This window comes from Aythya marila, assembly GCF_965140915.1.
Source record: "Aythya marila genome assembly, chromosome: 20".
NCBI classification, from domain to species: domain Eukaryota; kingdom Metazoa; phylum Chordata; class Aves; order Anseriformes; family Anatidae; genus Aythya; species Aythya marila.
The window spans coordinates 8474944-8496175 of record NC_139061.1 but is presented as its reverse complement, the minus strand read 5'-3'; the positions used below and the strand labels follow the sequence as shown (position 1 = coordinate 8496175).

The window sequence follows — 21232 nt, the reverse complement described above, 5'->3', positions numbered from 1 at the left end:
TTTGATACCTTTCAGATCAAGCTGTCGTATTTACAAAATGTAATTTGTTGAGTAGCCCTGACATATGGTCAGAATAATTGGGTTTTCTTACATATGATCATCTTCCAAGAAAAAATTGACTCTGAGGGAACTATGAAGGAAAAAAAGGATGTAAAATGAACCAGTATTTAGTTCCAAAGGAACTTATAATGCACACTTAATTTTAATAGTGATTGAAACTATCTGCTTGGCTTCGTATTCAGGATAATCATGACTAAAACAAACTGGTGATTCTCTTTCTTATACCTTTCAGAAAAAAAAAAATATTTTTGTCTGTAGAGAACAGGGAAATGCAAACAAGGGTCACATTAACCAGACTTAGTGCTACCAAGAGCTTGAAAAATTAACCTTAACTATAATTTCTACAATTGGGACAGGAAGGAAAAAAAACAAAACTATTAGTGGCAGGATTCCACAAGGCAAGTTTAGTAAAGCTCATAATCCTCAGCTTTCCAAAAGGGCTGCAACATGAAAGTGCCGTGGTGAACAAACAGATCATTCTTTAAGACAGCACTAGCAGCTGAAGGACAAGCGAAATGGCAGCCACAGCGACGTCCCCGGCTTTCTCCTTAAAATGGTTCAAACGCCATCCTGCAGCCCTTGCCTAGTTAACTTGCTATCAGCACGTGTGAGGCTGAAGTAAGTTATTTTAGGAGCCAACTGGGAAGGAGATTCGGCTTTTTTGAAATTGAATTGTTTTCTATGGTTTAAGACTGTTTCCATGGAGAGACCACAGCACAGAAACATCTTTAGGCCAAGAGCCTTGCTGCAGGCTTATCTGAATGAAAGCACCACAGCAGGAAGGATAATCGAGGCCAGTTGTTAAAATTCATGGGCGTTCTCCTATGCTTCACAGAGGAGCAATTTATTTGCGCTATTTTGATCTGTTAAGCATTTGAAAGTTAAACAGTGCTATACATACCTTCTCCTAAATGACATATCTTAATATAATATTTATTAAGGATAGAATAATGTTAGATGCAACAGTGTCATGATACTGGATGACAACAATGAAGTGACAGACAAATTTATACTTAGACAAATGTAAAAGGATGCACGGGGTGGGAAATATTCATCCTAACTTCACACACAAAACAGTGGGCTCTGAATTGTCTATTACCACTCAGGAGAAACATCTCCTAAGTTATAATAAATAGTTCTGCGAAAATGCCAGCTTACTCTTCACTAACGTGAAAGGAAGCAAATAGAGTGGTAGTAATCAGTAGAAACAGAAACTTTATAACAGAAACAGAGTAATCAACAGAAACAGAAACTTTACAAACACTGAGAGTGCAACCAATGGGAATGCTGCGTCTGATTTGGGCCTCAGCCCCAGTTCCCCTCCTTCCACCTTCCCCCTCCCAATGGACACATACACACAGAGCAAGAAAAGATACGGAAAAGGGTAATAAAACTAATCAAAGAAAGAACAGTTGCTGTTAGTTGCCCATCGCGTGGGCTGTGGCAGGAGCCGGCAGAGCAGAACTGCACCAAAGCAGGGCCTCTGGTCCTGCGCTGGCAGCTCAAGCTGAGATTCAGTGCTTACCGACTGCAGCTCTCGTCACACCGAGCCACGGCACTGCAAGGGGATGCTGGAGGCTTCTTCCAGTCAGGGCAATGTATGGAGTGCAGCCTGCTAGGCTGCAAGGCCAAACCGGTGCAGTCACAGCACCAGTAACTCAGCACAGCTGCAGAGGAAATATCACAGTTTCATAGGCATAGCCCACCCCAGCAAAGGAAAACTATCCACAGTTGTGAAATATATTTTGAGTCTTTGCTTACAAAAGATGATCAACTGCACTGCCTTACAACCCAGTTGAAGAACCTTCACCTTGTTTTCATGTATTGCACCAAGTTGTGCATACTATGCCTGTGCTAGAAGGGCATCTCCACACCTTTCCCAAATCAACAATTTAAAACCTGAACAAAGAAAGAAAGGCAGCCACTGCCAATTTTCTCTGGCAAGTCAGGACATTGCCACTTGTGCTGGCTTTGCTCCTGGCTCTCCTGCCCACAATAAATGTCAGTGTCACATTCTCATAACTCAGCACCAAGTCACACAAGCTGATACTCAGAAGACGATAGCTGGGTCTGGGAGCATTTGCTGTAGCTGAAGAAATTCCAAGGCACTTAATACCAGAACATTTACCTTTGACATCAGAACCTATGTATACACGAGAGGAACAATTTATGCTGACATTTTCCATAGCAATGCTCTTTTCCATTACAAACGCATCATGTTCTTCTTTCAATTTTTACGCAGAAAAAACAATGACCTTACAAGTAACATTTCAATTTTCAGGAAGTTTTAACTAAGATGATCATCATACCCCAAGGAATATAATGTTAAAATATTATTCTCTTGAACTTTGCAAATCACAGCAAGATACCGGGATGAGTAACAAACCTTTCACTGATTTAATACATATGCGCTGCTGTGAGATGTTTTTGCGCACAAAGGTTAATTTGCTTCTCTCTGCACAATAATATTTATAATTGATAGAGTCCATATTCGCTCGCTCAACCTCAAGTATCCTGGATATGAACAGCAGCACACAGAAGCAAAATGACGACATTTTGACCATTTTTTTGACCTGCATTTCTTGGACTGATCAGGAAGTATCTTGTTAAGATGCAAATGAGCAGCCCACATGAAAGGAACTCCAGCCTAGCGACTGCTTTTGTAATTCCCTGGGTTATGACAAACATTGCTAAACGCTGGCAGACATTTTCTAATCACTACCTGCAGACTTGCACATCGTGCATTGATCAAGACCACATTATCAATATTCTGTATAATACACACGGGTAAGTAACCTTTTGCTTTTTCTTCTTAAGAGAATTCAGTTCTGTGGCTACCATGGGTAAATGAAGCAAGGACACGGATGAGTCACAAAAGTACTTTCAGCCAAGATCCTGCAAGCAAGGCCTGTCAGCTGAAAGAAACAGAATGCTAATCTATTTTGCTTCTTGAAATTCTGGATCCAATTCCACCTTTTTGTTGCATCTTTGGAGACAAACTCAGAAAAAAAAACAAAAAGCTTGCTTTGTCACTTTTCTTCTCCAGAGAATTCAGGAAAAGAATCTATTTGTACCATTGCAGGTTGAAAGAATCTGAATCAACAGTGACTCGCTCAGCTAGTTCCTGACTCAAAGACAAGTGAATCGAGAACACATGGCATCTTTTTCTCCAACTGTAGCAATTAGCCCCAATGGATTTTACACATTCAAAAATACATTTATGATGCCTCATTAGCTTGGCTTGATGAATAAATTCCATCTATCAACATTTATTTTACTAGATTTCACTTCTACTATACTTGACTTGAACAGGAAATGAAGAAAAATGTAGGCTTGCAGGAACTATTTGCACAAGGACTTCGTTATGGGTGAAGAAAAACAATTTCAGATGTTTATTTATTGTGGGTAAGAGAGAATTATCCACCTGCTTTTAAAGTTTTTCTTAACACTCATCTTACAGAGAGGTAAGGACATTGATTGCTGTCTCCCCAGTAAGATTGTCAGAAATCAATGGCAGCTGTATCCAGAGAGCTGAAAGTGATGATCACCTGCCTACTCATTCGGCAAGGAACTGAGCTGACACGAGTTGGTGGCATTGGCCTGGTTCTTTGTACACACCTGCCCTGACCATGTAAGTCACCAGCAGAACTGCCAGCAGCACGCAGTTTTGAGATGAGTGCTGACCAGGGATGAGGGATGGCAAGGCAACAGCGACCAGAAACCCAAAGAACCCCTGCGCTAACCCCTTTCTCCACAAGAATTATTTGCACTGGAAGATGCCATAAGGAAAACTGGTAGCGCAACTGGTATAAACTGTTCTGATAAATAACAGAGGACGTGAGCTTCAAGAGAGAAAGAACAGTCTCTATCAGCCCTAAATTGAAATGTATTCCTTTACAGAGCAAGGGTACATATCTGTGTGTATATATTTTTAAAAATGAAACAGCAAGCAGACAGATGTTGATTTATGGAGAGTTAGAATTAAGATAGCCTACTTACAGATGACACCATTCAGCACTAGGTTGTTTTGTCCTATTTTATGTTACTTTTTCATTGCCAAATGCCGTAACATCGCCCCATCTCCAGTGTATTTTAATAGCACTTTCATACCACAAAGGTACTAAAAGGCCAGAACATTTCAGTAGCGTGTATATTAAGGCTTCCATCATGCAAGAATAACTACAAAATTGCTATTTTGTGTCTGTGATATCTACCTGTAGAGAGGTAGCTGTAATCCTAAAAGTCTTTATCTCTCAATCTTATCTCCAATACAGTGCTGAAATGACTCACGTTCATGGAAAAAATAAAATAAAATAAATGTGGGCTTATGCTATGCTATATTAAAAGCTTGGCATTATTTGATTAAATAGCTACATTTGCCTGCTTTGATACTACAATCACAGATCTTACCCTTTCTGACAATACATAACCCGAGACAGTTGGCACTCTATCAACCATTCCAGACTTGGAAGGATTATAGGTGCACTGACAGTTAAATGGAGTTAGAGTCCTCTGCCAAAGACAGATAAGTAGCAAGCACTCTTTGATAAGTCCTATCAGAGCTACAGTCTGACATGAATTCCTTTGCAAGGCTACTAAATCTTATGCTCTGACCCTCACTATGCACAGTGCCATGTGCCCCAGTAGAGGCTGAACTCCCTTGCACCAACAAATCCATTCCTTGCCCTTCCCCAGCTACATGCATGCTGCTTCACATTCCTGACCCAAAAGAAGAGGTCAGGCACGGTGGGGCAGGGAGGGGGAGAAGATGGAATGCTTTTGTAATAGCAAGGAGGCCTAGCCAGAATTGTTAATCCAGTTAGCTGCAAAACAAAAATCTGGTGGCTTTGTGACAAAGGAATGAGGCTGCACAGTACAGTGCAAACACTGAGAGTTTACAGACAAACAATAATTTCCATCATGTGCATGGAGTTACTCCTCTGAAAGCAGTTTCCGTAGAAACACTGCAGTTGGGGGGCAGTTTAAGTCTTAGATCTTTTAGTTCCAATGATTCTTCTGCGCGCCAGATTTTTATGATAATCATCCATGTAGGCACACACATGCAGAGCACGAGGATACCTGCCAGTACCACTCAGTAACAGCAGATCAAGTTGGCTGAACTCTTTTATAGGAGTATCATGATGCTCTCTTCTGTAGAATTTGGTCATACTTTTACTCACGTAACCGGGTTGCTACATCATTACAAATCCATTCTGAAATCTCTTCCTATCTTCAACATCATTTGGTAAAAGAACAGAGCTCCAGCAGCAAAAGCATTACTGTATGTGTAATGAAGATCTCAGATCAAACATCTCAACAGCATCATTTAAAATAAATGCATTATAATTTCCTAGATTATTACCTGCCAAAGCTCAGTGGGTGGTCTCTGAAGGCCTACGCCGTCAGGAATCCCAGGTTCTTAGAATCTTGTCATATCTGTCTGCATCCACCCCCTCAGTGTTTCCAGTTTCCCTTCTTCTGCTTCAAAAAGTAATTCCCTTGCTAGCTGTCACATTAAGATACTGGGATACAGTTCTGCTGCTGCACTTCTGGATTCTAACTGAACCTGATTGTCAAGTTGGCCAACAGAACGCGAGTACCACCTACTGCAGTGCCTTGAGCTAATGAAAGTCAATTTCTAATTTCTAATCTTAATTGCGATCCATAGGGCTTGAATGAAACTTACTCATACAAATAGAGACAGAACTGATAGGAAGCATTTGTATTCCGTGTGGCTATTTAGGATTATATACGATCCAGATTTGTTCCTTCAAGTTTGGATATTTTTTAGGGAGAGGGATGTGGCAGCCCAGTGCATTATCAAAGGAGCAAATCTGGCTAAGTTTAAGAGCGCAGTCAAACCTGGGAAAAAAACTGGGAACTGATTTCAAGTCACATGTAGTCAAACCAGCTTTGCATTGTATATTATCACTGTATAGTTACATTTATATATGAACAGACATCCATTAAAGTGCCTCCTAGACCTCCTTGTGAGCAGCATATTCCCTGAGGGTGTTAAGGTCTAACTCCTGACTGAGAAATCACCTCTGGCTCTTCACTCCCTCTTCTATACCCAGTGATACAAATCAGCCAAGAGCATGTGAAGTTTACTTATGTTCACATGGCATTCTCTGAAATGTGACCTAGAGGAAAGTTTTGTCCTTTATCAGAATTTGCCTCCTTGCCTAATTCTGTATACTAACACATCAATTAACTGATTCTGTATTTTTCAGTCTGCTTATAAGCGCGTTATCTTTAACCAAAGAATCTAATTTTATCTTAGCAGTGAGCATGGACAGGCTTGTTTACTATCTTGACTGCCTTACACAGGATCTAGGCTGTGTATTTGTGTCTGGTGTTTTCTTATTTTGTTTTTAATTGAACTCCACAACTGGGCCAATAGTTTGCAGAGAGAAAAACATCTACAAGATATTTTCAAGCATGATATCAAGGGTAACACTTCCTAAAGGGCTCTGTCTACGGTGCCATTTTTCAGAAACTTTCCTAGTTTGTTGTTCCCACCAGTGTTATGATAAGGGTAGTGATTTTAGACACCTCACTGTAAAATGTCTTTATCGTGTCGCTTACCCTTGCACTAAGTGAGAATAGCAGCCTATATTTTCTACTGATACTAGCACTAGTACTCTCTGGTGTTTTCATGGATAGCACTGTAATGGTTTTATAACTACATGCAGAAAGGAACAGTAAAGTCAGAGTAAAATCAATCACCCTGTATCTAACTACCAGTGCTGTTTTAGAAATGCATTGCTTTATCTTACACATATTGTTTTTCTTTGATTACAATTAACTACAAATGAATAATTAACTTTTGCAAGCAAATACAGAGAGTGACCTCATCCTCCTACAACTAACGTGTAAACTCTATTTGGATCCAGGAGGATGAGAAAACAATGAACCTGTGGAGCACTGACTTGCAGAAAGCTTTCTTTCACAAGTTATCCAAGCACATAGGCTGGAACATGGAACCTGGAGAGTCATGAGTATATTTATTACAGCTGCATGTTCCTTATTTTGGTACTAAGTGACCATAGCACTCCACACAAATTCTGCTAGCAGAGTACCTGATCTCTTATATACGAGAAAGAACAAATCTACTAATTACCAATTCCAACCAAATATATGTATTTGGGTGGCTGGAACTAGTTGGTCAGTTAGCCTTTGACTTCTGAAACCAAGTACATTGACCTCCCAATAGCTAACAAGCAGCAACCAGAGTTCATTAACACCAGCTTTTTATGCAGCTTTGCTATGTCAATGTACTTCTGTTTTTTATGAGACTTCTAGACAATAGTAAGTTCTTATTTCCCATTTACAGAACAGTAAAATAACATTAGAGAATGATAGATTCATCTTTTCAAACTGTTCCTGGAAGGATAAAAACATCTATATCTGATTTGAATACAGAAACATTAGTTAAACAAAACCATTTGGACTGTCTATTTACCTTGCCAGACTTCCTTCATCATGAAGGAAATATTCAATACTGATTTAAAAAAAAAAAAAAAAAAGAAAAAGACTGTGAAACCTCAGAAAAATTACAGTCCTATAAACCCATTATTACAGTGTTAAAGCTGTTGTACTACAGCTACTTCTGACAATGATTGGATAAATAAGTGCATATGGTTCTCTAAGAACATACAGTTTTCACCAAGGAATTGAAAAGAATATACAGTTTCTCACCTTGGTGAGGGAAAAGGGACACCAGTCCTTTAGTTTTCATTGATTTCAGCTATCCGACTTTAAATGGAACTGATCAGGCTATTAGGTTCAATCAACACTTTACTCAGATGTTTAAACACAGCCCATTAGGTATGAAGTTAGCAGGTAACTGACTAAAGAAGTGAGCAAGCTAGCAATTTCTTTTAATAGTGTTTTAGCTGATCTGATGTTTCAGGTGGTCTCATCCCTCTCACAACTCCTCTTTTAATTACTTCCATTTGACAGAGCGTCTATTAGATTCTCTCAATCTGTCTCTTTACTCTTAAAGTGTTAATTGGCAGCCTCTATGGGTGTTTGGAAAACAACCCCATTTAGATTTCCTCTGTTACAGGTTTTATCACCAGGTTTTCAACCATTAGCCAAAATGATCATGGTGTTAAACTCAAAAACTGCGCTTTTCACCTTTTGGAGAAATCATCCTGAATTCTGAGTTGTGCAGAATCTCACGTTCTACCACCTTCTTCCATTTCTTCACTGCTTCTCACACATCATTAGTATACGGCAGTAACTGGAGTTTATATTTATCCTACAAATAAATGGCAGAATCTAACTCTTAGAGGCATGCTTCTTCTCTATAGATCTTGTTTATAGAAAGACACGAAGCTTTTCTGGAGGGGGCTGAGGGTATGGAGAGAAGATTCGGAAGGAAAAGGATTTGGGGAGGATTTTTTTTTAAACATTTACTTTAAAATGAAGACCAATTTGCTCTTTTTTTAACTATATTTTTTTCCAACTTCCTGTCCTGTTTTATGTATTTATCCTTCCTTATTCATAGAATGGAAAAGTAAAACAAATCTTTCTCCAAAGAAATACGTGGTGAATTAATTGATGCAGTTCCGAAACATAAGAGTCGATGGAACTACAGGAAGTGTTAGTTTATTCTTGGATTAAAACGTAGCAATTTTTTGAGGGTCATATCCTGTGCCTTTTTATTTAGCCCAAACTTCCTTTGGCATAACTTGGAAGCTGTTGACATGCCAAAAATGAGAATTAACCTCCATACGTATTATCTAGCTTGGCACTTTCCTCAAACTTTCCATGTGTACTGCTGCCGCTAGTGTTACTTACTACAAGGGTAGCTATTTCAGACGTCTCACCGTAACAGCTTTTGTCGTGTCGCTTAACCTTGCTCTAACTGAGACTTGCAACGTGCAGCCCCTACTGCTCCATGGATAGCATTGTTTGGTCACCAAAACTGAGCAGCTAAGAAAAGTAAATACAAGATCCTTCTTGTATTTACTTATTGTGAATGTCTTTCAAGAGCCTAGATGGGCACTTTAGCTAGATACAATTCTATGGTACTCCTTCTAGAAAAATAGCTAATTTAGCCGGTTTTCTTGACTACCCTTGCAAGATCTATTTTGCTGCAACCTTTTTTCTAGCAAATGCTCTGAATCTTTATTCTCCTGTAAGTACTGATACAACCTTCAGATGCCTATCACTGCAGAATCCCACAAGATCCCATTATAGAACACACCACAAGGCTACCAGAATAACATAAAGATATGGTATTTTTAATTTTTTTCGCAGTAGTGAGCATATTGGAAAATGAGGAAAACATTCTGCTGGCACATAGTATTTAAAATAGTTTATGATCTTATGCTATTATTTCCTTGTTACTTTTAACAAACCTAATTTTTTTTTTTCAGCCCACAGGAATTTTGGGTTTTACTCCCACACTGCAGCAGCCCTTCATTTTTTTCCCGCCCCCTGATTTAACACCTCTGAACATTTTCTTTCCTATGTGCTAGATGGCCACAGGCAAAACGGAATGGCCCATTTTCAGCACCGAAAGGAGGCCGATGAATTCCTTTTCAGTCCTGCCCAAAAAAAGTTCGAGTGAAGCCTGAACCGGCTCCCTGCAAAGCATCTCTTCACTGGTAACAGGCGGCTAATAGCAAACCCGCAGGAGAACGAGAGCATAAGGAAGTACCAGATCTTTCCCTAACTTAGAAGTTAAGGTAGTGGCATAGCCCTAATATCTCACAATGAAGTCAAAGCAAGCATAAACACAGCAGTGCAAAACCAGCTTTCAGAGTTTGGTTTCTTTTTAGGGAGTCTGCCGCAACAAACCAGGGAAAAAATAGACCTGTGATGAGTTTCTCTATTTTGCAGGTCCATTTCACTTGACAAGGAGTCTCTAAGAAATGAATGGAAGCCCCAGGGGTGGGTCGCTCAGGTGGTGATATTACTTCATTCTTTCTTCCTCTTTCTGTTTTATTATTTCACCCTACCCGACTAGCTGCTTTTCATATCTTTACAAATATAAAACAGACTTCCTCAAAGTGCTTTCTTTTTTCTTTCTGTACTTCCTCAACAGATGTTTTTTGTTATTTCTAATTCAGATGGCAATTTTCTCAGAATTAAAAACAGAAAATACCCCCCCAAGGTGTTACTTCCAGATCTAATATTTTGTTCCACTCCATAATAAAGAGGACAAGACCAAGAGCCAGCTTTTCACTCCCTTCTTATTCCAAACTTTTGTTTGGCGAGGTAGTTTTTGTTCAGCAATGGAGTGATCAAAATTTGGTATCTAGGTGAGCACAGAAAAATAAACAAGGAAAAGAAATATATACACACGTACCTGTGCCTCACCATAACATTTCTTGGGCTGTTACCACCTTCATCTTTATTACTCTTTTGTCAAGATACAGGTCAAGATACATGGAAACAGAAATTGCATTATTTCAGTTTTCAGTAAGTTGAACTGAATAGCTTTCAATAAAACGCATTTTGCATTAATACATAAATGATGTTTTGTATTTCTTAAAATGTAATATAAAATTAATACAAATAGAACACCTTTTACAAACAAATTTAATCAAGTTACTTAAAGTCCACTGCTTTCTGCATTAAATTCTCAATTAGTTAGGATGAAATTAAGAAATGTTTTTCAGATTTGTTGTATCCTGCTATATACACCTATTCACACAATTCAAAATGCCTGTTCTTTCTCCCTGTTGATGCACCTTTCTTCTCTCACCTCCCAAGACACGGGGAGAGTTTGGAATATTTGGGAGGAAAATGTTTTAGGATATTCTATAATTTCAAAGGATAAACTGTATTTTCTTTAGTCCCCCGAGCTAGGTTTAGAACTTTGAGGCTTGACTCAAATGTTTAGGAAGGACTCCATGTCACAAACATCAGCAGCACTTACAAAGACAAGGTGAGTGTGAATTGCACCAACTCCATTTTGTGAGATGCTACACTAAAGGCACCTAATACCCAAAAATGCTATTCTAAAATTAGCGTACAATGTAATTAGGAAGATTTTAAGTATTCTATCCAATCATTTGGGTCATTCATAATCAGTCACACTGAAAAAGGTTAACGCCAATGAGGAAAGTTCAAAGCACTTAAAATTCATTCTCAACTGAGCAATGCACTGGGGAAGATGCTCACGTTACTTAACGAAGGCTCAATTCCCCGCTCCAGCCAAGCAGCCTGTGTTTCCTGCCCCAGCCAAACCCTCCTGGAAACCACATCTTCCCTTCTCTGCTGACTGCAATCACCTTCCAGCTAACCCCCGGGTTAGCTGGAAGGTGATTCTTTTCATGAATTTTGCATGGTTGCTACCACTGAAGTAAAAAGTTAAAGGCCAGAAGAGCTCACAATAATAACAACAATGTGCAGTATTTGGTCTGAGAGCACAAGACTGTTCCGAGAGACCAGAGGAGAGAAAGATGCTGTGAATAGGTGGTATGTCCCACTTTCTCTTTAGTTTTCTAAGGCAGGAATGTATCTCAAAACTCATCCTTTTGGGGCGCATCAGAACTAATAATAATTAGTAGTATTTGCTACCACAGAGGAATTGTATGTACAAGCAACACTTTGTAATCAGTTCTACATGTCAAATTTTTTAAATCCAAGATCTCTGTTAAGTTATCCGTTATAACATATGTTTCTCTGAAGTTAAGGACTAACCTGAGTTCATTCCAGCATTTACATCAGTGCTCATTTCTACTGGGGGCACTTTCACCAACAATTCCCATTTGAATGTTAAGGAGAGGATCAAGTTGTTTCCTTGGAAAAGCTGAGTCAACTTTTGGGGAATGTCAAAAGGAGAGATTAAATTCATCTGATAAGCGATACAGCCCTTATTCTCAGTGGAGCATACCCACTGCAGTGAGAAAGCAGAACCAAGAACAGCCCAAGGCAGCTGTGTTCGGCAAGCAGAAAACCGATCTGCTCGCTCAATGACCGAATTCCCCCAAACCTTGAGCAACATTCAGCTTTTGACTGCTTGGTACCCACACACAGGGTGTTGCACAGCTGCTAAGAAGAACAAGACATCTGAGAGCATAACATCTTTTGAGATAGGGACCTTGATATATGAACACTTGGGTTCAGTCATGCTTGCCTCAAACACAACCATTTGACGACAAACAGAATGACACTCCCTACAAGTAAAGTTTAGTTTAAAATATATATCATGCTGTATATTTAAGTGTGTATGATTGGTTTTGTACAGAATCCTATTTTTCATGCAGGTGGTTAATTTTAGATACTTTGTCCCTGGGCCACATTGCCTCAGCTGGGCTCACAGGTTCAAAAAGAACTGAATGTTTCCCCCAATTTTCAGGTGACCCATTATAAATTAATAAACCAAATACATTGCTTAAAAATACAATTCCTACTGTGAGATTTAGCAGCACTATCATCTAATTAAAATTTAAAAACAATAAAAAAATACAAGCAGCGGCTAATTGAGCAGAAGTTTGTTGTATGTGAAGTCGGCACACATGGAAAAAGAAATTTTTGTTACAGAATACATTCCCTGTCGAGAAACAGAAAAAGCAAAGCATAACTACTTGTTAAATTCTCAACTACAGGGTGTGGGCTTGAGCCCGCTATAACTTCAAGTTAGGATTAAAAGTAAAAGAATTATTCTAAAAGCTAATTAATATAATGCACGGAGTGGATTTTTTCGTAACACTAATGAGAAATAACTTACCACATTCGTTTCAGATTTTTGAACCTCCATAAGAAGGTCATAGCCTGAGGTGAAAGGAACAGCCCTAGAAACATTGCCAAGAAGTTAAAATGCCAAGTCCTATTTTTATACACTGCTTCTATTTTTAGTTACACCAGGGTGAAAGTACAGAGCATATAAAAAAATTATATTCTCAAATGAGAGAAAGTACTCAAATTCTTTATTGTAAGCGAAGAAGAAAAGAAACTAAACCCTCACAAAAAAAGCTTAACAGACCTTACAGGATCATAAAAAAAATCAGCAAAAAATAACTTAAAAATCATAACCTCTGAGAAAATGAACTTCAAGTAGCTTCCCACAATTTTACCCAATTAATCCAATATTCCTTTTATTGTAATTCCAGCAACAAAGAAGTGCAAATGTTTCGCAATTCAGACTTGCCTGCATCCAAGTACATTTAAGCCATGATCAAAGCTTAGCAGCCAAATTTCCAATCCTGCTCTACCACAAGGAACATAAAACTTCTCGACTGATCGCGTGCAGGATCCAGACCTGGTGAGCAGTACTAGAGCTTAAAAATGCTGGTTCAGTTACTCAATCACTAGTTGCCTTTAGCTGTTTTCCATCCGATATAAACATAAACTGAGGTAATCCTGCAATCTAGTTAACTCGTTTAACTTCTGTATTAATTATTGAAGTACCCAAGGGCATCTATTTCCCTTGCAGTTCTAATTTACGAGACTCATGATTACTTCTTTATAAAATGCCTTATTAGACGTGGGTGATGTTGTTTCTCCCTAATGAAGCACAAAGGCACAGCAGAAATGTTGCTGTAAAACAAGCCTACAATCTGCATTCATTTCATCTAATCGCTAAATACATTATAACAACAAAAATCTTAAATATTTGGTTAGCAGTTGATTTCAGCCGACTCGAAGACGAGGAACTACCTGCCGACACACAGCAGTGACCATTTGCAGTCTTGTGGCATGTCACAGGTTACTGACATGTCACGGACACACGTTGTCCGGGACTCATTTATTTTTATAACCATTTGCGTTACGTAATCGTGGTTGCATTGAGTTGCATAAGACAGTCTTGCAGCATGGTTCAAAGAACATTTAATGTTTTAAAGCGTTAATTCCATCTCATCTCGTTTCTCACATATCCTTCCTGGTTGGTGAGAATGCTCATGAGAAAAAAAATGGTGCACAAAAACACCACCAAGAAAGAACATGATGCAGAACAGCCTGAGATTATTTCAGTGACATCAAATATAGGAACAAAAAGAACTCTCATTATGTGTACTACATGCCCTGTTGCTTTTGCTCTTAATGTGATCATGTAAGCAATTTAGCAAGACAACTAAAAATGAATGAGCACATATTCCAGTGACAGAGCAGTCAAGATGCTGAAACTTCTATTAACATAGGGGGAAGCCAAGTAAAATTTCAACATCAAGAAAAATTTTTTTTAAATGTTCTGTGGAAAGAGCCACAGCTGAGTAGACCATCGTTTCTTCAAAGTATAGGTGGATAAATGCTCTGTCATTGCTATAGGTAATTACAGGGAGGAATTTTAAGGGCAAAACTACTTTGTACAGCATGCTTTGTACAGAATCACTAAACAAACCCAAAAAGGAACGAAGCCTACCACACTCATCACATCCAAAAGTCAGGCAGAAGTTGTTTCACAAGATGGTCAAAAGATTTTAGTTAGTCAAAGGTTTTTGAGTACCCTATAAATGAAAAATGACATACTGCAAATAGAATTTATTACCCACGTTCCTTCTTGATAAGCCAGACTAGTTTCAACTGTGGTTACATAAGGTCCAAAAAAAAGGGCTTGTTAACACAGGTCTAATTACTCAGCCAATACCTGTGCAGAAGTGAACAGCTTCACTAGGAGCAGTAGGATCTAAGCAAATTGCTTTGGGGTCATAAAAACCTCAGTGTGAATAGGCTCCTAGCTAAATTAACTCCTCTTAGTTTGTTGTACTATTAGAAACTTTCATTGAAATAAAAGCACTGGAATGAATACAGTCCCGTAATCTGCTCACCAAGAATGAGTTTTTTTAATGGTTATATAAAGCTACTTCCAAGCATAATCACCATTGCACTTGTAAAACTCAGCATCCTTTAATCACAAATTAGTAAGAAGTTTTGAAATGTCACCATATATGTTAACCATTACAAAATGTAAATCTGCAATTTAAATAGCTCATTTTAGCTCGTACACTTTTTTTAGAAGGAACATCAAAATATCTGATTTGATTCAGTATTTCCAAATGCGTGGGAGCACGAACTGAAGATGCCTGGAAAGCAACTTAAAGAATCTCTTGCTGGGTAGACCATTAGTTGGGTTTTGAAAGCGATTATCGCCAAGTATCACCTGCTTGTAGATTATCATGATTTCCAGTTTCAGGTGCTTAAAATATACCCACCTCTGAATGCTAGGACATCACCATCACTCAGCACATGGATTAAATTTCATAGAAGCGTCTTTTAGAGAGCCCTAAGACATTGGCAACAACACTAATTTCTCTTAACTTTCCGCGTGCACTTCTGCTAGATTACGTAGAACCTCTCACACAGAAGCACAGGGAGCTCTAGGACCAACATCCTCTGGTCTGGGAATATGGGACCAGCTGGGCACCTCCACAGACCCTTGTGACAGAGCTGGGAGCTTGCTGCTGCCACCCCACAACCCCACGCTGGGTGCCTGGTTCAACAGCTGCACTCAGGAGGAAATTCCTGATCTCAGCGGGGCTGCAGCAGACTCCACCAGCCCAAGGCCACCACGCTGTCCTGATGCCACCCAGGAGCAAGCTCAGGCATGGAAGCAGAACGCCGGCACAGCCACGGGTGGGAAATCCAAGGGTCCCTCTTCGCCAAACCTCCTCACCAAACACCATGAAATTCCCCAAAAGAGGCTCAACCAAAGTCTGCTTAAGTCATTTATTGTGAACACCGGCCAACATCACCATCTTCATTTTCATTGTAACTGCGCAAAAGAAGATTAAACAAGTACCATCTTAAAAAGGATGGTGTTCCTGCTTTGTTGGCCTCTGTGATAAACATTAGAGACGGCAAGTAGTGTGATTATATTTCCTATAATGGCTTTTACATTGCAATCAATAGAACAGGTGATAAGAGGCAAATTATAAAAGAGTAAAACATCACAGCCTATTTAATGTGAAGTTAAAAAAGCAATCTAGCATAACATATGAATTTCAGTTTACAGATATCGACAACAATGCCAGCTTTCATACAACATGGTGAAGAAAGCAAGTTAAAAGCACTTATGTCTGCTTTTTAAAGGGAGAAGATAGGGTCTCTTCACTCACCAGTGATGGAGGCAGCAGACAGAACTTGTGTTTTCAGCTGAAGAGCTTTAGAAAAAGATTTCTGCTCACATACAATTACCATGGAACGTCTTCCTTTTTAACTTAAAATTGCAAGATTAAAGGGGGGAAAAACACTCATTTACTGTCCATATTTTATGTCATTCTAATGTTAAAAGGCTGAGTCTACATTGCTTTTCTTGACTTTTCATAGCAAGACTGTACAGAATACTAAAAAACATTTCCTCTCTTTGAAATAAAATAGAGAGGATTAATTTTTAAAATCTCTCTTAAAGCCTTACAGTTTTTAGTCCTGGGATCTATGATATTCTGGGCATGTTGCGCAGTACTCTACAAAGAACTCTAAAAGGGCAATCAATGCTTGCAAGTTTTTCTTTTCTTGTCCCTAGTCAGAGCAAGATTTTTACAGTCCTCAGAATAAGCACTTGGTTTTCAGCACCTTAGTTAAGCAATGAAGTTGAAATAACATTTTTTTTCTAACACACAATCTTTTGCAAATTTGAACACTGGAGAAACAGGTCTGCTTTCTAAGTTCATGAAAGATGGTTTTGAATTAATGTTTGAAAGCAAAATACCGCAGCACCAAAATCACTGGAAGCAAACCTGAACCTACAAATGACAGAAACTCTATTAATTGCTGGAAAAGCCTGGGGATAAAAGTAGGGGAGGAAAAATGAGAGGGAGAGAGAGAGAGAATGAAAAGGCTGGAAAAAAAGAGCAAGACACATGCAGAAAATATACCACTGGATTTTTCAGATTAAGTCATCTGTTCAGGAAGAAATCTAACAGCAAGATACTTTTGTTCCTCCTGGTGACACAGCTTCTGAGGGTGCACTGTTTAACTCGGCCCAGCCCCGTCCTCTCTTAGCAACCACAACTTTATTGATTATTTTTTCAGATGTCTTGTCAAGAACCAGCTTTTAAATACATTACTTTTAATAAAGTATCAGTAGGAAGAGGAATAGAAAAGATTATGATGTACTCAAGTTAGTACCTTCTTCCTTTAATATAAGTCAGAAACGATGCCTGCTCCTGGCTCGGTGGGAGCAAGCCATGGGGTCTCATTTAACAGATGTAGGATTAAGTGCTTACTATATTTGCTGCTGCACTGCAACTGTTTAAATTATACAGCTTTCTCTTGATTAGGATGTTAGAGAAGAAAATCACAAACTTTCAAGCTATCATCATGCAATGTTCCAATGCAATTCCTCAGGAGTTACTCTCTTTTTGGTTATTCTCTGCATCTAACATACCTCCTGTTAATCATTTTCCTGCTGCTGAGGATCACTAAGAAAGCACACGGCACACATTTTGTGGCATTTAGACAGATACAAAGATTACATTAATCTAATTTTCCAAGCATATGCTGTCTCCAGAAAGAAACCAGGAACTGGAAATCTCTAAGGGGGATATGAGTCTTTTGGAAAATAGCAGGAAAAATCTCATAAATAGAAACTCTTCTTATACTGATCTGTACAGAGGCATGAAACTATTACTTTTTTTTTCATGATTGGCAATATGTTCCCATTTCTGAAACGATCTTACTTCCCTCAAAAAGAACTAAAGTAGAGTGCTCAAAATAGCTGAGAAACAGCTGTTGGATTTTTCACAGAATGAGGATTTATCCTCATTCTACATATAATGCAAACCAGTCATTTGACTAATGTATAGTTACAGTTACAGAAAGCATGCCTTCACAATATAGCCCTTCTTGCTAATAACACACCAATAAAACGTTCCCTGTTGCATGAGTTTATGTGCACTTTTTTTTTTTTTTTTTTTTAACACTGTCACAACCACCGGGCACAGAAGTTTTACCCATATGCATGAAGTTTCTTGTCTCTGTAATCATCTATTCAAAGCCCTCGCTGTAAATGGGGAAGTCATTTACTTCTGCCAGTGGAATAACCTTTTGGCAGTTTTAAGTTTCACTGGCAACTGGTGAGGACACTAGAATACAATACTTCACCTGGAGACCACTTTTGCATGCTTGCACTTACCTCAGATTCCATCACCACACAAGAAGCAGCTACTTCAGCTTAGCTCCCTGCGTTAGATGTGGCTTGCAATATTTAAAATGCTCTGAAGAATTACATTTTGCAGTTACCTTGGCCAGCTGTACACAAATCAATGTCTACCAATCTTCAGTTAAAATACATTAGTTTACTATTGAAATGCATTTTCTAAACATTAACAAGTAAGTTATTTAAGCCTTTGGAAAACAACTTTTCCCAAACGATCCCCTGGTCTCTTTATTTTGAGGCTGATGCTGCCTTTTGCTTCCTAATGTAGGTGCCTAGAGGAGGAAGCCTGCATCGACTTCACTTTAAACAAAGCCAAGATACTTCATTCAGCAACCATCAAAAGATTCATACAAAGGCTGCAGGAAAATAAATACTGGCACGAGCTATTCCTACACAAGGAATCCTCTCAAAAGGTCTTTGCTTAATAATTTCATCCAGGAACAAGGACCTCAGAAACTGGGGAACCTGAATCTGCATGTCCTGGGGTATGGGGACACAGAGGGACAACACACGCACAGACAGACACACAATTTCAAAATCGTTTAATAGATGTACCTTAAATAATACTTCAAAATAATCTGTCCTATACCTAAAACTTTATCAGAAGTCTGTTTAAATAAATAAAAAAAAAACACATTCTAAATATGTGGAAGGGATGCGCCACTCTTTTCTCTGTCATATCCTGTGTATTCCCTGCTGTATTCAAGAGAAAGACTTTGCAAAGGTGGAGGGGTGAGCGTGTGTGGATGGATGGGAGAGCTTTGTCCTCCGCAGCTATCATTGTGCTGCTGTCCCCATCGCCCACAAACGCAGGAGGCAGGTCAGAATGGAACAGAAGCAGACCATGCAGTTGTAAAACCCGATTCTTTCTCTATTTATTTCTTGTGACCGAGTAACACCTCCCATTACAATTATCAGCTCGATGGCAGAAAGCTCCCCGGTGTGCTGTGCATATTTTCACAGGTTCATTCGTCTCCTCCTGTGGCATCAGTTTAAAAAGGCTCCTAAAGAAACGCCACTAACAACCATTTCTATTTCCAGCCTTCAAAGCCAACGCTGAGCACAATACAAAGCCCTGGTAACTCATCTTTAGGTTTCAGTCCACAGACTTTTCTCACTGGGAATAGCTCCCATCTGTTTCCTCTTTATGCACCAGCCTTTAGAAAGCACAGATCTGGAAACTGCCTGTGCACAGAACAGAGCGAGCTGGCTTTCCCCCGCTGACGGCAGAAACAGCCCCAGGATCGTGGACACCTTTCTCCTATGGCTTTCTTCTCCTTTCTCCTGATCCGTAAATGCACGGCGTGGTTCTCTTGATGTGGGTTTTTTTTGGGGGGGGAGGAAGGGAGGGACTGCCTCTCTTTCCCTTGTTCTCCCCTTCCTTCTTTCTTGGCAGAGGCTTCCCCATTTACACACCCTCACGCAGGGCACATTTCCATGTCGAGCCTCGGAACAATCAACCACGGGCACCCTCCTCCTGCTTGGGCACCGTGAGACGTGTCTGTGTGTGTGGTGTGTGCGTGTCCCAAAAAGCCAAGCTGCTCTCCACACGGGTGCCCCCAGACCCCGCTCCCCATCCCGGGCGAGGCGCTGTGAGGGGAGCCCCAAACGGGGGGCACCTGCCCTGGCTCCCCCCTCAGCACGGGCTCCTGCAGCCCCCTCATCCCCCCCTCAGCAAGAGGGGAGCCCCACGGCCCCACACACAGCCGGGATCCCCTCAGCACCACACAACCTCCCCCTCAGCCCCCTCAGGGGCCGGAGCCCCCTCAGCCCCTCACGGGCTCAGAGCCCCCCGGGACCCCTCAGGCTCCACAGGGGGCCGAATTCCCCTCATCCCCTCACGGAGCCGGGTCCCCTCTGTCCCCCCTCATCCCCACAGGGGGCCGGGTCCCCCTCAGCCCCACACGGAGCCAGACCCCCCTTTATCCCCTTCAGCCCCTCATGGAGCCGGATCCCGCCAAGCCCCTCACAGAGCCGGGTCCCCCCTTGTCCCCCTCAGCCCCTCACAGAGCTGGGTCCCCCCTTGTCCCCCCTCACAGGGTCGCGCCCCCCCTCAGCCCTCGCACACTCACTACTTGTACAGCTGCTGCAGGCAGAGGTCCAGGCACTCGCCCTCCACCTCCTCCTCCGTGATGTACTCCGAGAGCGGCCGGGGCAGCGGGGGCAGCGGCGGGGGAGGCGGCAGCGGCGGGGCGGGCGCCTGAGGGTCGCCGGCGTCTCCCTCCTCCACCTCGGCCTCGGCGCTCGCCGCCACCGCCGCCGCCGCCGCCTCCTCCTCCTCTCCCTCGGCCCCGGGCTCCTCGGCGGCCGCGGCGTCGGCAGCGGGAGGCGGTGAGGGGGGAGACGGCACCGGCGCCGCCGGCTCTGCCCCGAAGGGCCCGCGGAACTCTCCCAAGAACAGCTCGAGGAAGCGGCGGTAGCTCTTCTCCTCCGCGCCGCCTCCGCCGCCGCTGTTAGTGCCCGAGCCGCCCGCGGCCATCGCTTCGCATTCCCGGCCGCCCGGCGGCGGATCAGCACTGCGCCCGCAGAGAGCTCCCTGCCCGCCGCCCGCCTCCCTCCCTCCCTCCCGCCTGCGCGCCGCGCGCGCGCGCTCCCGACACGGGGACGCGCACGCCGCTGAGGTGGTTGAAGGCGGGGGGGGGGGGAGGCGGGAGCGCGCCCGGAGCTGAGGGGAGCGGGCGGGGGCGGGCAGACGCGGGGGCTCCTGACGGGATCCTGCGGGCGGGCTCCCTCCGTGAGGTGCGGGGTCACCGCCTCAGGGGGTGTCCGTGTCCTGTCCCCCCCCGCACGGTCACAGCCTGCAAGTGACGTGAGGGAGGCAGCTGGCGTCCTGCTGCCGATAAAGAGATGTTTGTGGAAAGGGATTTTGGCTTGCGTTATATATATACGTCGCGTTTCGCGTGTGGAAGGCGTTAAGCGGTGCTAACGCCGCTTTCACAGCTCCCAAATCGAAAAACACCGGCGAGGAGCAGGGTCGTTGCTGGTAATCGTCACGTATTTAATTAAGGAATTGGGGTCCTTAATATCCGCCGGGCCTGGCCAAACGGCCGAGCCTCACCTGCAAAAAGTGCTGGGGTCTGAAGGGGCCGGAGTAAGGACAGCAGCTCTGCA

The 21232-nt window shown here is 41.7% G+C and overlaps 1 protein-coding gene across 1 annotated transcript in view; it reads right to left on the bottom strand.

Moving 5' to 3' along the window:
- Positions 1-20657, bottom strand: part of PPM1E (protein phosphatase, Mg2+/Mn2+ dependent 1E) — a 66517-nt gene extending 45860 nt beyond the window's left edge. The window contains exon 1 of the mRNA XM_082776406.1: positions 20194-20657. Coding sequence (XP_082632532.1) covers positions 20194-20600 — 407 coding nt within the window. The 5' untranslated portion in view covers positions 20601-20657. The remainder of the gene's footprint in view (positions 1-20193) is intronic.
- Positions 20658-21232: the final 575 nt, after the last annotated feature.